Below are 18,118 nucleotides of genomic sequence, written 5' to 3'. Positions count from 1 at the left end.
CTACGTTTCTACTGTAATTCACAGATAATACCAAAACTTCAGCCTTTGCTTTGCCAATGGCAACCTCCTCTAATTGTCTAATCTCTCTGGTGACTTCCTGACATTCTCGGGAAGACGAACACTTTACCTCAATTCATTCTCCAATCATCTACTTTTCCATGAAAACCTCTTCCAACTGGAATATAACCTAGCCAAAAGCATCTTTCCAATAGATGTTGAAAGACCACCTTCACAGGACATATCTAGAGGTGCTCACCCTGAGCGCTCGAACCCTGTCCCTATTCTTTAAGGTGTTCATACACCATAGATAGCTGTTAGTTAAGTGCTAGTTTGGCCAAGAGCTACTGTATATTTCTTGACTTCACAATAGTTCCACAATGCTGAGATGTTCTCTAAGGGGAAGGTGGAGTATGCCACTACTAGGCACCACCAATAGTGGAATATCTAGTGGGAGAGCCAATGGACTGGGCAGTCCAGTTCCAAGAGAGTCAGAGGGCACCCTACAAATTAGATGGGCGGCCGGTCAAGCTGACTTAATTTTATATGTGCGGGAACCTTTAGATATTGTATGGGCAGGACTCCAACCTAATATACATATGGTTCATATGTCTGCATTATCCTTATTGTTACGATGTGTTACATAACGTGATACAGGAGCTGATAGTGCTACAAGAATAGGAGAATTCCTTTAGGAACGATGGCATTGTATTTAGGTTAGGACCTGTTCTTTAGTCAGAGATCAGGGAAAGTGAAGCTGTTGTATTTAGCAGATCTGGTGCGGTGAAATGATAACGCTCCGGTGAAATGATAATGCTCCGGACACCTGCTATTTCCTATCAGCGCCTGCTGTCTGGAGAGTTGACTTTTTTTGGAGAAAATCTAATGCTCAGCTGTTTATGCCTCCGTTCTGCAATAAACACACTTTTATTTTGCTACCTTGTTTTTTTTTTTTATTAATGTTGTTGTGACATCAATTCGGTTGGGCTGTAAACCATGGGAGGTTAGAAGAGAAGACGTGAAAATGTCCAGAGAAATGGTTGTTCTAGGTGGGCATGAAAATACTGCTCAATGCTCGCAATTTAAGGGCAACTCCAGACATCACTGATATCATGAGATAAAATAAGCAGGGGAATAACGATCGGGGTCGCATAGTGTGCAATCACAACATGGCCCGTGTGGGAGGGTGTCCTTCAACCACCAGTGCCTAATTCAGAAGGATATGTGTCCAATAATGCACATTAAGCTGAAATGTATAGTGGCGCAGAGATCTACCGACTCCCGTCACTGCAAAAAACACCGCCGGCAAACCAGATGCCAGCAGCTGACGTCGGTGAGCCGGTCCCGAGTTGGGCGCATTGCAGTGACATCATGCACCGTGGTGGGCAAGCCAAAGTCAGCTACTGGATCCTGTGTCGGCTATAGATGAGGACGACGTCACCTAGTTTGCCACTACCTAAAATAAGTCGTAATTAAAGGGTGTCTCCACCTAAAACCTCCTGTGACAGATGTTTGGATGCTGCTATTCCTATCTCGACTGTGAATGGCTTTAAGGGATTATTCCCATCTTCACAGATGGATATTGTTTGATGGTTCTTGTAAAAACAAGGACTTTGGCAATTTACTGCTTATTAAAATTAGCAGCTGTTCTTTAGATATTTTTTGTTGATATCTGACTTAGAAGACTGTTGGGCTTGTGCCCATACACATTAGATAATCACCTATTGGCTGATCTCCTGGTAAGCCCACCCACGAGGAGACAATCAAAAATAAATGCCTGCAGTAACACACTTGGAACGCCCTGGAGGATCCAGAAAGAAAAGGGATTTCTTGGCAAATATCGCCTGGAAGGTAGCATGTCCTGAAGGTTTCTTGAGCATATCGGCAGGATGCTTAGCTCTCAGATTGAGCATCTAGATGCATATTTAAATGAGGGGGAAGCAGTAAAAACGACAGTGGCTATTTGGGAGAATTCTGGAGGCACAATCTTGAATCCCCAATGGGACTTTTGAAAAGGTTGCATATAAATAAAGGATTTTTTTTAAACATTTGTCCCCATCGTCCTTATAAAGCATAGTAACAATGAACCAACAGGCGGCATCATAGACAGTATGGAGAGCTATCATAAGTTCATGCATTGACAGCGCAGATAATTTCGGCATTCAATAGCGGGTGACAAATAAAAAAAAATCTGTCTGTGCATGCTGGGAGGCGGGACTGGACGCTTTGGGAAACAACAAAGGAAATGGACAAAAATCTGTAAAAAAAATAATTAAGAAATGGGAAGGGTGGGGGAAGGGGACAAGATTTACATGTTGTAGTGACCATTCCTGGGAACTTACTCAGAGCCTTTGTTCCATAATCGTCGTCACCTAATCCGAGGCTGTCCTGCCCGGCAGTACCCAGAGAGTGAGCAATGAGAGAGGAAGAGGAGGCGCAGAAGAGGAAGGAAGAAGTCAGTGGAGTTGAAATGAATACTACCATGACAGACCGTGCAGAATAGCAACCTGGATCCGTGCATCCTCCACTTTATGCATTGAGCATGGTGACATTATTTTTTTTTTTTAAAGGATTACAAGCCGTTTTTGGGGGGGTTAAAAGGAGAAAGACCTTGAAGAAGGACACGTCGATAGCGTGATAATGACCTAAGGGATCAAAACTGGATGTGGTGTCCAACCTAGAGACCATACGGAAAGTTTTATGATGGGTTCGATTGGAATTTGAATAATATCGTAATTTTCCCCCCAAATACCGTCATACAGTGAACACATAATAGGAAGTCTTGAAGGGTTTGAGGGTGATTATGGCCAATTAATGGGTTGGAAAAATGATTCCCCTCCTTCTATCTATACAGAACACGTTCTTGCCCCCTTTTAATCACATCATGATCTCCATTTTTGCCATTGTTCACACAGCACAAATCATATCATCCCACAGAAAAATGTCCGATCCCCTTGACCTAGTTGAATTCTAGAGGCCTTGGGAATATTCACGCCTAAAAGGGGAGCCGTCAGCCAATACACACGTGCACGATCGGCCTGGCTGAGCATGCATGTGTCCGGAATCCGTAAAAGGGAAGGAGGATCATAACAGACTACTCTGACAAAAATAAAAGGATCAGACTTGTTAAAAGCCAACAGTTGGACACTTTTTTTTCTACCCTAAAACTTATTTTAGGGATTGGGGGATGAAAATCACCCCCATACAGACTAATTGTGCCAAAATTGTCATGATGGGCTGATATTGGTCCAATGTGTACGGTGAACCTAACTCTTCCCATAATCCTATTCAACCTTACACTGAATATAGGGGTTTACATGAAATTATGGACTAATTTGGGCAAAGATCGTTGAAGACCAAGTGGTACCAAAAAGAAACCTCTATGACTAGTTACTATATGGAAACAAAGCTGACGGTATTTCTTACAAGGTCAGTCAGTCATCAAGCGAAAGCAGCCAATGGTCTACCAAGGAAATGAGGTTCCCCGTGCCTCGCGTCTCAACAATGTTCGTGAGTGTTTGGTCAACCCACCCAACGGCTGCTCCCACTCCGGAGGGTGGATATGGATTGAATTTAGGGTAAACAGGCGAAGGATCCAGGGTGTATTCGTGCAGAGGTCACAGTAGCAATGCCTCTCCTGCCTATCGGACCTGTATGCCTGGATGTGTGACGGGGTGAGAGGGAGGGATGGTGTCATGCGTGTCACCCGTTACTTCGTTGTTTTGTGCCACATGTGACGTCCATCTCCGAGGCGTCTACTTACGGTCAGGATCACTTGTTTCTTGCTCACTCTGCTCCTTGTTCTTGTAGAATGGGAACTTTCGTGAAAAGATGAGGTTCTTTTTACGCCTGTCATTGAATGACTGTGAAGGAGAGAAGGCATGGGGCAAAAAACAGGGGCGTCTAATTCTTGTCACACTCATGCTGACAAAACTAGTGTGTAAATGTGGATACAACTACAGTGACCAAAGTTTCTTCCGGAAACAAAAATATTGAGAAATAGAAACATTCCTTTTTTATATATTTTTTTTACATTTTTATTTTGCCTGTAGACTCAGTTATGGGTTAGTACATGATGACATGGAGGCCGGCTTGTTTTCCTGTAACTGTATCTAGCTGTCTGGGAAATAAAATTCCTCTAATGCCCAAGCTCACTGCCCTGAAATCCCCCCCCAAAAAAGAAATGTCAAAACGCTGTGGTTTTTTTTTTGCTAATTTTTCAAGGGTAAAAAAATGCTGCACTTTACAGTCCCAGCAAAGTAAATGAGATTTCCGAAAGTACAGACCCCATTTTCAGTATTTATTTTTCAAGACTGGAGATTGTTGGATTTGATGAATGACGTCTATTGACTTCCTAAAATAATCAACCAGCAACAGATAGCGGCTCAAAACTGAGCGGTATTTCTAGAGCATGAAGTCACATGACAGATAGCGGGAGTCTCGTTCCCGTGTGTTACTTTAGTGAATGCTTCTCCTTAGTCTTTAGATACTTATTTTCCTTTTGCTTTTCTCGTTACTTTACTCCCGAACACGCCGTTGGCCTGACATGTACTTATTATATTCTCTTCATGTGTGATAGCAACTATTTTTAGATACTAATTTATTTTGCTGTAATGCAAAGAGATTCACGGCCGAACGTTCACACCCCGGTGTCTTCTCTTGTCAGGCACAGTTCTCTTATGCATCATTGCTACAAAGTCCTGGACCCTAACAGATCATGAGATACAAATACACAGGTGCTTCTCACTTCTCATTAGAATATCATTAAAAAGTTAATTTATTTCAGTTCTTCAATACAAAAAGTGATATTCCTATATTATATAGTCATTACACACAGAGTGATCTATTTCACATGTTTATTTCTGTTAATGTTGATGATTATGGCTTACAGCCAATGAAAACCCCAAAGTCATTATCTCAGTGAATTAGAATACTTTATAACACCAGCTTGAGAAATGATGTTAAGATCAAAAATATTGTCCTACTGAAATGTATGATCAGTAAATGCATGCAATACTTGGTCGGGGCTCCTTTTGCATCAATTACTGCATCAATGCGGCGTGGCATGGAGGCGATCAGCCTGTGGCACTGCTGAGAGGTTATGGAAGCCCAGGTTGCTTTGATAACAGCCTTCAGCTCATCTGCATTGTTGGGTCTGGTGTCTCATCTTCCTCTTGACAATACTCCATAGATTCTCTATGGAGTTAAGGTCAGGCGAGTTTGCTGTCAATCAAGCACAGTGATACTGTTGTTTGTACACCAGGTATTGGTACTTTTGGCAGTGTGGACAGGTGCCAAGTCCTGCTGGAGAATGAAATGTCCATGTCCGAAAAGCTTGTCGGCAGAGGGAAGCATGAAGTGCTCTAAAATGTCCTGGTAGACGGCTGCACTGACTTTGGTCTTGATAAAACACAGTGGACCAGATGACATGGCTCCCCAAACCAGGGCCGGACTGGCCATTTGGCAATTCTGGCAAATGCCAGAAGGGCCGGTCTGGTTGTGGGCTGCCTTGTGTGCTACTTTGTTAACAGAATCAATGTTCTAAAGACACCCATACTGTTAACAGTTGTGATGGAGCACAAAGCCAGTCACTCCGTCACTTACCTCAGCATGCCGTGGGTATAATTAGAAATATTGGTCTTGTAGTAATTCTTCCTTTCCTCCATCCAGGGCAATATTAGTAATATATCCCATCTAGTTATTCGGGACGGGGACACCATGGGCTTGTGTGATTTCAAATGCCAGGGCTGAATTTCATCCCCAGTCCGTACCTGCCCCAAACCATCACTGATTGTGGAGACTTCACACTAGACCTCCAGCAGCTTGGCTTGTGGCCTTTCCACTCTTCCTCCAGACTCTAAATTTTGTATTTCATTTGGAAATCAAGGTCCCACTTTCCTTGTGGAGTGTGTCAATCGCTGCCTTCTGGACATTTGTCAAGTCAGCAGTCTTCCCCATGATTGTGGAGCCTATACAAACAGACTAAAGGTACCGTCACATTAAGCGACGCTGCAGCGATAGCGACAACGATGCCGATCGCTGCAGCGTCGCTGTTTGATCGCTGGAGAGCTGTCACACAGACCGCTCTCCAGCGACCAACGATGCCGAGGTCCCCGGGTAACCAGGGTAAACATCGGGTTGCTAAGCGCAGGGCCGCGCTTAGTAACCCGATGTTTACCCTGGTTACCAGCGTAAAAGTAAAAAAAACAAACAGTACATACTCACCTGCGCGTCCCCCCAGCGTCTGCTTCCTGACACTGACTGAGCTCCGGCCCTAACAGCACAGCGGTGACGTCACCGCTGTGCTTTCACTTTCACTTTAGGGCTGGATCTCAGTCAGAGCAGGAAGCAGACGCTGGGGGACGCGCAGGTGAGCATGTACTGTTTGTTTTTTTTACTTTTACGCTGGTAACCAGGGTAAACATCGGGTTACTAAGCGCGGCCCTGCGCTTAGTAACCCGATGTTTACCCTGGTTACCAGAGTAAAACATCGCTGGTATCGTTGCTTTTGGTGTCAAACACAACGATACACGGCGATCGGACGACCAAATAAAGTTCTGGACTTTATTCAGCGACCAGCGACATCACAGCAGGATCCTGATCGCTGCTGCGTGTCAAACTAAATGATATCGCTAGCCAGGACGCTGCAACGTCACGGATCGCTAGCGATATCATTTAGTGTGACGGTACCTTTAGGGACCTTTTTAATCTCTTAGGAAGCCTTTGCAGGTGTTTTTTGTTAATTTTTCTAATTTACTGAGATAATGACTTGAGTTTTAATTGGCTGTAAGCCATAATCATCAACATTAACAGAAATAAACACGTGAAATAGATCACTCTGTGTGTAATGACTCGATATAATAAAGGAGTTTCACTTTTTGTATTGAAGAACTGAAATAAATTAACTTTTTGATGATATTCTAATTTTGTGAGAAGCACCTGAATATATCAGTATCCAAAAGAAGGATCTTCTTTTATCTATCTGTCTTCTATCAATCTATTATCTATTTATCTATCTATCTCTATCGATTATCTATCTATTATCTATCTATCCTTTTCCTAATCTATTAATTTGTAAATATTATTGTTACTTTTAAAGTAATCTGTCCCCAAATAATAATGACTAACAGGTAATGACGGGTTTGTTACATTGTTAGAACAATGTCCGCTGCGTCCGACACATTTCTGACGTTTCAGCACCACATAATACGATAACATTCCAATTTTCGCTTTATTGACTTCGTCACTGAAGTTTTGTACCACTTTTACATTTCAAGCATATCTGAATTTTAAAAATAAAATAAAGTAAAAAAGAAAAAAAAAAAACAACTTAAAAATGTAAAGATAAAACATAAACAAATATATGGTGGCTGATTAACCCGTTCACCTCTGATGAGTATTTATTTAATGAGAAGTAAAGGATCATTTCCCAACCTCTAAAGATAACTTCTATTTGTTAGCAGGGTCTCCTGACAATAAGCCTCATTGCTGTGAATCACAGTGATCAGGTGAACTGGTCATTAACTGCTCAGTCTCCCTGCAGCTCCCCCACAGGAGAAATTAGGCATTACACTATAGCTGTTTATAGTAATAGGTTATGCAGGACGTTTAGGTCCTTCAGAGCAATAGACCAAGATGTCAGAATCTTAATCAAAGGACCTCTCCCCCTCTATTAAATCCTAATTTAATAATAAAGTGTATTAAAATGGCTTTACCGAAATGGACAACCCCTTTAACTCTATTCCCACTATCTTTTACTGTCAATCCTGAGGAGGAAGCAGAGCGAGTGACATCAGACTACCTAAGGGTTATATTCTGTAACTATGGAAGCCCATAAGTCTGTATAAGAGCTGCATACCCAAAACGGCATATTTGCAAATTGCCTTTTTTTTTTTTTTTTTTTAATAATAATAATAATAATAATAATAATAATAATAAAAAACAGTTGCGTAAGTATTCTTTAAAGTATATACCCATGTTAGGGTCTTCCATTTTGAAAGGTAAAGGTTATGAACCCTATGGATCAGAGGTGAAGGGGTTAAACTAAATGGAGATTCAGCTGCAACGTAAAGGATGTCATGCCTGAGAAAATACTCGAACAGTAAAAATAAAACCCATGCAGATGCAAAGCATAAAGAATAGAGAATGGATGAGAACCAGAGAAAGACCCACGATGGCGGCGGATATGGGGCAATGTGCGGTATATGAGACGCCATGACTATAGCCATGCACGCAACTGAAAATGGGACGAGAAGATGGATGGCCAATGGACTGGGTTATATGTCTTCTCACAGTGGGAAATGTAATGCATCAATAACTCCTAATTATAACACTTCTATCTGTTCTGGAAACCCAATGTGTCATCACTGTCCGAGAGTTTACGTAAAAATCATCATAAAAAACAATATAATAGTAAAAAAAAAACACCTTATAACATACGGTATGTTGTATTTAAGTGAACCTGTCATCACCACTATACAAGACCAATGCGAAATATAAAGCAAGATGTACAAATATTTTAAATTCTAGTCCAATTTTTATATACCGTAATTATTTTTTTCCTTTAAATAATTAAATATTATTTCATTAAAGAGAACACGTCACTATAAGAGAGTCAATAAAACTTGGAGCGTCGGCGAATCAGAGCGGAGTCCTTATTCTTATTGGTCTCTCATAGATACAGGGTCCCTAAATATTCCTCCCCCCCTTATTTTGTGTCCCATAACAGAGATAAAAGGGGGTCACTTAATTTTTTTTTTTGTTGTTAAGGTGAGTGTAATTAGAATTGTTACTTTGGTACCGAGCCTGGGAGATCATTCTAAGTTTTCATACGTGATGGTGACCGGTCCACGATAATTAAAATGAAGATCAACCATCAGGGAACATTTCTAAATAAGATCAGACCTGAGAAATTCACATAAAAAAAAACATCTTTTTATTTACACTTTTTGGTAAAGGATACCAGTAAAACATAATCCCCAAAATAATTTACTACTTAATGAGTCACTGACGATCCATAAAACTTTCACTATGTCATATGTTTCAGTTAGCGGGGGTTCTGGGTGGTAAGAACCACGCCAATTGTATGTATGAACCAAGTGGCCAAACAATGTGTCTCTTTTCCACATTTTTTTAAGGGATATCGTTACATAGGCTATCGATTGTAAAAACACTTTGTCTGGCCCGCCCACGAGGAGCTGAAAAATCCAATCAGAGGCACAAAGTTCAGTCGGATGATTCTACCCCATTTTTCCAGTGATCGTAGAAGTATTAGCTCTTGGACTTATTACTTATGACATGTGAGAAACTTCTTTAAATGACAGTGACTCATTATTGGAACGGAATAGCTTTTTTTATGCATGATTATAATACAACGTAATATGAAAAAGAAAAAAAACAAACAAAAAAACAATTGCAAAGAAATTTTTAGCATTCAGCTCATTTGTTTATTATTATTTTTCTATTTTATCTATTAGTTTTGCTTCGAGTTGGACCTTATAAGAGGCGGTGCTCCTGCAATCTGGCAGCCTTGGGACGATCACTGTTAGAACGGAATGAGGTTAACAAAATGTCTCACAATTTGGAATAAATATAATTGTAACTTAAGAATTTCTTTTAAAAAATACAGTTGATACAGTCTTAGAGGAGGGATCTACGGGGCATGATGACCCATGATGTTGTAGACACCAGTTCCAGCAATAATATCTTGTTGTGACGGACATTTCCTTGACCGGTTGATTCTCCCGGACTCTCATATAAGCATAAAGGAAAACAAGAGCGGGTGGGGCACAGCAGAGATCAAAATTGGGTTTTATATTATGATGGGAGATTCTGCCACCTAGATGGCCCTCATGGGCAATTCCTCTTTCAATGACCTTTGAGCCATTTCCCAACTGCCTTGTTTACTATTACAGTTTTGATTAAGTAGGAAGTTCTAAATAAGGTGGATAGACCCAACCGCGGCTAGCCATAATAACCCAGCCAAATGAAGAGAGATAGACACTTTAAGTGGCACAGGAAGAGAGCTAGACACATTTAAGTGGCACAGGAAGAGAAACACATGTAAGTGGCACAGGAAGCGAGACAAGTGGCACAGGAAGAGAGACACATGTAAGTGGCACAGGAAGAGAGACATGTAAGTGGCACAGGAAGAGAGACACACATGTAAGTGGCACAGGAAGAGAGACACATGTGAGTGGCACAGGAAGAGAGACACATGTAAGTGGCACAGAAAGAGACACATAAGTGGCACAGGAAGAGAGACACACATGTAAGTGGCACAGGAAGAGAGACACATGTAAGTGGCACAGGAAGAGAGACATGTAAGTGGCACAGGAAGAGAGACACACATGTAAGTGGCACAGGAAGAGAGACACATAAGTGGCACAGGAAGAGAGACACATATAAGTAGCACAGGAAGAGAGACACATGTAAGAGGCACGAGGCACAGGAAGAGAGACACATATAAGAGGCATAGGAAGAGAGACACATGTAAGTGGCACAGGAAGAGACACACATATAAGAGGCACAGGAAGAGAGACACATATAAGAGGCATAGGAAGAGAGACACATGTAAGTGGCACAGGAAGAGACACACATATAAGAGGCACAGGAAGAGAGACACATGTAAGAGGCACAGGAAGAGATACACATGTAAGAGGCACAGGAAGAGAGACACATGTAAGAGGCACAGGAAGAGAGACACATATAAGAGGCACAGGAAGAGAGACACACATATAAGTGGCACAGGAAGAGAGACATGTAAGAGGCACAGGAAGAGAGACACATGTAAGAGGCACAGGAAGAGAGACACATGTAAGAGGCACAGGAAGAGAGACACATATAAGAGGCACAGGAAGAGAGACACACATATAAGTGGCACAGGAAGAGAGACACATGTAAGAGGCACAGGAAGAGAGACACATATAATAGGCACAGGAAGAGAGACACACATATAAGTGGCACAGGAAGAGAGACACATGTAAGAGGCACAGGAAGAGAGACACATGTAAGTGGCACAGGAAGAGAGACACACATATAAGTGGCACAGGAAGAGAGACACATGTAAGAGGCACAGGAAGAGAGACACATGTAAGTGGCACAGGAAGAGAGACACATGTAAGTGGCACAGGAAGAGAGACACACATATAAGTGGCACAGGAAGAGAGACACATGTAAGAGGCACAGGAAGAGAGACACATGTAAGTGGCACAGGAAGAGACACATGTACAGTAAGTGGCACCGGAAGTGAGACACATGTAAGTGGCACAGGAAGAGAGACACACATATAAGTGGCACATGAAGAGAGAGACACGTAAGTGGCACAGGAAGAGAGACACATAAGTGGCACAGGAAAAGAGACACACATATAAGTAGCACAGGAAGAGAGACACATGTAAGAGGCACAGGAAGAGAGACACATATAAGAGGCACAGGAAGAGAGACACATGTAAGTGGCACAGGAAGAGACACACATATAAGTGGCACAGGAAGATAGACACATGTAAGAGGCACAGGAAGAGAGACACACATATAAGTGGCACAGGAAGAGAGACACATGTAAGAGGCACAGGAAGAGAGACACATGTAAGAGGCACAGGAAGAGAGACACATGTAAGAGGCACAGGAAGAGAGACACATATAAGAGGCACAGGAAGAGAGACACACATATAAGTGGCACAGGAAGAGAGACACATGTAAGAGGCACAGGAAGAGAGACACATATAAGAGGCACAGGAAGAGAGACACACATATAAGTGGCACAGGAAGAGAGACACATGTAAGAGGCACAGGAAGAGAGACACATGTAAGTGGCACAGGAAGAGAGACACACATATAAGTGGCACAGGAAGAGAGACACATGTAAGAGGCACAGGAAGAGAGACACATGTAAGAGGCACAGGAAGAGAGAAACACATATAAGTAGCACAGGAAGAGAGACACATGTAAGAGGCACAGGAAGAGAGACACATATAAGAGGCACAGGAAGAGAGACACACATATAAGTGGCACAGGAAGAGAGACACATGTAAGAGGCACAGGAAGAGAGACACATGTAAGAGGCACAGGAAGAGAGACACATATAAGAGGCACAGGAAGAGAGACACATGTAAGTGGCACAGGAAGAGACACACATATAAGAGGCACAGGAAGAGACACACATATAAGAGGCACAGGAAGAGAGACACATGTAAGAGGCACAGGAAGAGAGACACATGTAAGAGGCACAGGAAGAGAGACACATGTAAGTAGCACAGGACGAGAGACACATGTAAGAGGCACAGGAAGACACACATGTAAGAGGCACAGGAAGAGAGACACATGTAAGAGGCACAGGAAGAGAGACACATATAAGAGGCACAGGAAGAGAGACACATGTAAGTGGCACAGGAAGAGACACACATATAAGAGGCACAGGAAGAGACACACATATAAGAGGCACAGGAAGAGAGACACATGTAAGAGGCACAGGAAGAGAGACACATGTAAGAGGCACAGGAAGAGAGACACATGTAAGTAGCACAGGACGAGAGACACATGTAAGAGGCACAGGAAGACACACATGTAAGAGGCACAGGAAGAGAGACACATGTAAGAGGCACAGGAAGAGAGACACATATAAGAGGCACAGGAAGAGAGACACATGTAAGAGGCACAGGAAGAGAGACACATGTAAGTGGCACAGGAAGAGAGACACACATATATGTGGCTCAGGAAGAGAGAGAGACACATTTAAGGGGCACAGGAGGAGAGAGAGAGAGACACATTTAAGGGGCCGCTGATTGGCTTATGACTCTGACGTTCCTGGTACGGGAGTACTGCAGGACCATATAGGACCGAAGAGTGGAGAACCCCTTTAAACAATATAGGTGGGAGTCATTCGCCACATGGGCTTTCTGGCCAACAAAATAATTGATGCCGTGATTAAGAAGAAGAAGGACTGATGGAAAGTGAAGATGACACAGATCTGTATTCTCTACATGTAGCGTCTAATGATCGCCTTCTGAGATTGCCTTTGAAGCTCGTTTGTGTAATTGCATAATTATGAGATGAAATATAACGATCTTCTCTTTTGTGAATTCATTACAATAAAGTTTATTTCATTCAGTTTCCATCTAGGATGAGTGTGCTGCAGCTGAGAAGTTACCGAGCGTCATCTTTGTATTACAGGGGTCTATCTATTCTCCACTCGTAGGACATAAATGATGCATGGGGGTCCTAGAGGTGGGAAAATGAGGGATCACAACCTGCCTAATTTAATGAAGTTGAGGCCATGCTTGCTTAAAGGGGCTTACTATTACTTCTTTAAAACTTGGCAGAGAGAAGGCATTGTTATAAAATAAGTGTTACTCATCGCCACCGCTCTAGTGGGTTCCATTACGAATGTTGCACAGTCTCTGTGTTAGGCTGGGGTCACACATGGCGTAAGACAATACGCCACGTATTATACGTCCGTACTACGGCCGTAATACGGAGAAATGTTCCCAAAATAGTGATCCGTAGTCAGGGTGTGTCAGCGTATTTTGCGCATGGCATCCTCCGTATGTAATCCGTATGGCATCCGTACTGCGAGATTTTCGCGCAGGCTTGCAAAACCGACATCTAATGGATTTATGTGCTCAAATGTTAGGGAAAACATATATACAGTATATATATATATATATATATATATATATATATATATATATATATATATATATATATATATATATATGTCATTGAGACACACATATATATTCTGTATTTAGATTTCATTCAGCGCGATATCTGTGAACAGCCGGTAATTCAATTGCCGGCTTTTCATTTCTCCTGCACAAACCCGACAGGATATGAGACATGATTACATACAGTAAACCATCTCATATCCCCTTTTTTTTTTGCATATTCCACATTACTAATGTTAGTAGTGTGTATGTGCAAAATTTGTGCGCTGTAGCTGCTGAAATAAAGGGTTAAATGGCGGAAAAAATTGGCGTGGGCTCCCGCGCAATTTTCTCCGCCAGAGCGGTAAAGCCAGTGACTGAGGGCAGATATTAATAGCCAGGAGAGGGTCCATGGTTATTGGCCCCCCCGTGGCTAAAAACATCTGCCCCCAGCCACCCCAGAAAAGGCACATCTGGAAGATGCGCCTATTCTGGCACTTGGCCACTCTCTTCCCACTCCCTGTAGCGGTGGGATATGGGGTAATGAAGGGTTAATGCCACCTTGCTATTGGAAGGTGACATTAAGCCAGATTAATAATGGAGAGGCGTCAATTATGACACCTATCCATTATTAATCCAATTGTTGGAAAGGGTTAAAAAACACACACACACATGATTAAAAAGGATTTTAATGAAATAAACACAGCGGTTGTTGTAATAATTTATTGTTCTCGCAATCCATTTCCAGGCCCTCGCTTGGCAAAATAATAAACACACAAGATACATACCTTCTGATGTCAGATCACGTCCCACGAAGTAATCCATCTGAAGGGGTTAACTAATATTACAGGCAGAGCTGCGATAAACCACTCGCTCGTACCTGTAATCCCCGGGTGCTGAAAGGAAAGCAGTGATCTGTACTTACATTGAGTCGCGGTGAGGCGCCCTCTGGTGGATGTTCTCATGAACTGCAGCCTGGGAACTTTTTCCCACGCTCCAGGTCATATGAGGACATCCACCAGGGGGCGCATCACCGCGACTGAAGGAAATGTAGGTCAATGACCTACATTTCATTCATTCGCTGGGGAATTACAAGCACGGAGCACAGCTGCATTAGCAGGGCTCCTGCCTGTAATATTAGTTAACCCCTTCAGATGGATTACTTCGTGGGACGAGACGGTTCACCAGAAGGTATGTATCTTGTGCGTTTATTATTTTTCCAAGCGAGGGTGTTCCTGATGGATTGCGAGAACAATAAATTATTACAACAACCGCTGTGTTTATTTCATTAAACTACTTTTTAATCATGTGTGTGTGTGTTTTTTAACCCTTTCCAACAATTGGATTAATAATGGATAGGTGTCATAATTGACGCCTCTCCATTATTAATCTGGCTTAATGTCACCTTCCAATAGCAAGGTGGCATTAACCCTTCATTACCCCATATCCCACCGCTACAGGGAGTGGGAAGAGAGAGGCCAAGTGCCAGAATAGGCGCATCTTCCAGATGTGCCTTTTCTGGGGTGGCTGGGGACAGATGTTTTTAGCCACGGGGGGGGCAATAACCATGGACCCTCTCCTGGCTATTAATATCTGCCCTCAGTCACTGGCTTTACCACTCTGGCGGAGAAAATTGCGCAGGAGCCCACGCCAATTTTTTCCGCGATTTAACCCTTTATTTCAGCAGCTACAGCGCTGAAATTTTGCATACACACACTACTAACATTAGTAGTGTGGAATATGCAAAAAAAAAGGGGGATATGAGATGGTTTACTGTATGTAATCATGTCTCATATCCTGTCGGGTTTGTGCAGGAGAAATGAAAAGCCGGCAATTGAATTACCGACTTTTCACTAACAGCGCTGCGTATTTCTCGCAAGTCACACTGCTGGTCCGTGTGGAATCCGTATTTTTCTCGCCCCCATAGACTTTCATTGGCGTATTATTTGCGCAATACGCTGACAAACGCAGCATGCTGCGATTTTGTACGGCCGTAGAACGCCGTATAATACTGAACCGTAATATACGGCTAATAGGAGCAGCCCCATTGAGAAGCATTGTGCCGTATGTAATGCGAGTTTTACGTACGTAGTTTTTGCGCTCTTACGTCCGTAAAACACGCATGTGTGACCCCAGCCTTACACTCTGCAGAATGAGTTCACTGAGGATCAATCAGTGAGCTCATTCTGACAGTCAAATGAGAGTTCAGAACTCTTTTCTCCGACTTGTTCTGAGCTCCTCCCAGCTGATTTATGACCAAAGACCACATCAAAGTTGAATGCGCTGGGAAACAAAAACCCTGTGAAAGTCAAACGTTGCAACATTTTAATGACAACGAATAGCAAAAAAATAATTTTTAGTCTAAAATACATGAATTTATATAAAACAAAAAAATTCTCCCCAGAGGTGGACAACCTCATTGAATGTAAATTTATGGCTCAAAAAAAAAAAAAAAAAAAAAGATTCTATTAAAAATAAAAGGGCTCCTTATATTCCCGTACTTTTGCTTACACTATGTTTTTCTTGTGTTTGTGTATTTATTATTTTTTGCCCCTTTAAAAAAAAAAAAAAAAAAATCAAACAAAACAAACAACATTGCACTTTAAGTACAAAAATAACTCGTTCGCCGAGTGAATCGGCGGCTCCAGCAGTTTTTTCGTTCTCAGATTTTTGCTAATTATAAGGATCTTTGTGCATGAAAAATTTCTGCAGCGTTCGCTTTTAACTTTTGAAAAATAAATAATAAAAAAATCGCAAATATTTTTTATTGCTGTGATAAATTACAAGTTTCTTATTAACAAAACAGTGACTTAACCCCTACCCACCCATGACATATAAATTACATTTTAGTAACTCTGCACCATATGTTCCCATTGTAAGGCATGACCCATCATTTAAATAAAAAATTAACCCCTTCCTGACATCCACTGTATGTCCGATGCAAGCTGGGTGCGCATTTATGGAGCGGGCTCGGGTGGCCAATGGGGTGTTAAGTGATTGTAATGGCGGCTGGTGACCTACTGATGGCCCTTGTCGCCTGCGGTTGGACTTCGTAGGAGATCGTTAATTTCAGTACATACTGCAATATTGATTTATTGTATAAGACAAATGATCAAATCATCAAAGGGGTTGTAAAAAAAAAAAAAAACATGAAAAAGTTTTTGAAAATGTAACAAGTAAAAAAGTTTGACCCAGATTCCTTTTCACAATACAAAAATAAGACTCAAGAAAGAAAAAAAAACATTTTTAATATCAATGGATCCAAGTAAATGCCGTGCAGCTATATATAAAAAACAAAAAAACACAACAAAAATAATAAAATAAATACCCCCCAGTCATGAAAAGGTTAAATGTCGTTGTATTAACACCTGTGACCAGGAAGAGTTCTCTTAGTTATCGATGAAGAAGCCTTCCAGGCAGACAAACATCTCCATGAGGTGGAATAAGGGGCACATTAGGGGACGACTGTCTGGGACCGGTGACCGCCGTTGGGTTTATGGCCCATTGTGAGGATGACGATTACTGAAGCTCGATCATCGGAGCAAAGAGAAGATTGAAAATATTTCAGTTAAGATGAGGAATGCGTTAAATTTTTGCCTTAGTGATGATTTTGAGAAGAAGTGTAGCTAGGGCTTCAGCTCAGAGGGGCGAAACATGTGCGTGGGGCTACGTCTCGGTGACAGAGGTCTGAGTACGCATGCTCAAATCAGACTTCACTCTACTCTCGGCTTGGAGAGGGAACTTCAGATTCAGTCCACACCAAGCATGACCGAGATCACAAGCGCCGTCCCTTCAGCCGACAAGCTCTGTGATATACTTTCTAATGATCAGCACATCGCAGGGCTTGTCAGCTGAACGGGCGGCTCTTCAAAGCAGCATCCAGGCAGAGAGGAGAGTGAAGTCTGGTCTGAGCGTGCAATGCACAGACTGCTGTCACTGCCCGAGACGTAGCCCTGCTCTGTGCGTCTGACTCCGCTCCCCAGATCGAAGGTAGCGGAGCCAGAATCAAAACTGAAGGATGTATGACCCACAGAGAGATGACTTACAGGAGCGTATTAGAAAAGTGTTAAGAAGAGTTAGGACTAATGAAAGGGGGTGAAATTAGTAGTGGAAAATCTCTTTAGTAACGTCCCGATTCCCCCCATTTACAGCTCCCCCCATACACAGTATAATGGGCCCACGGCTGCTCTGTACACCGTATGATGCCTCACAGCTCCCCTATACATAATATGATGGGTCCACAGATCCCCTACACATAGTATGAAGGCCTCACTGCTACTCCAGTGGCACACAGCATTACTCCTTGATGTGTCAGTGACTACAAGCATGGCTCACTTACCAAGTTCGAATCCTCCAAAACAAAGTATAATGCCCCTCACAGTCATCCTCACACTGTATGATGGTCCCCAAACTGTATAATGGACCTCACTCTGTATGATGGCCTTCTGTAGTCCCCACACTTTAGATGACCCCCATAT

General features: G+C 42.3%; 1 protein-coding gene across 16 annotated transcripts in view; it reads right to left on the bottom strand.

Moving 5' to 3' along the window:
* DLG2 (discs large MAGUK scaffold protein 2) overlaps positions 1-18,118 on the bottom strand; it is a 1,278,757-nt gene that overhangs the window by 17,055 nt on the left and 1,243,584 nt on the right. For 8 of the 16 annotated variants that reach the window (XM_077298627.1, XM_077298629.1, XM_077298633.1 and 5 more), the window contains one exon: positions 3,761-3,860. In XM_077298627.1, coding sequence (XP_077154742.1) covers positions 3,761-3,860 — 100 coding nt within the window. Of the gene's footprint in view, positions 1-2,339; positions 2,386-3,760; positions 3,861-8,097; positions 8,234-18,118 lie in introns of those variants that run through there. The other 8 variants (XM_077298628.1, XM_077298630.1, XM_077298636.1 and 5 more) reach the window with 2 other exon arrangements.

This window comes from Ranitomeya variabilis, chromosome 3 (genome assembly GCF_051348905.1).
Source record: "Ranitomeya variabilis isolate aRanVar5 chromosome 3, aRanVar5.hap1, whole genome shotgun sequence".
Classification (NCBI taxonomy): domain Eukaryota; kingdom Metazoa; phylum Chordata; class Amphibia; order Anura; family Dendrobatidae; genus Ranitomeya; species Ranitomeya variabilis.
This window is presented reverse-complemented; position numbering and strand designations above follow the sequence as displayed.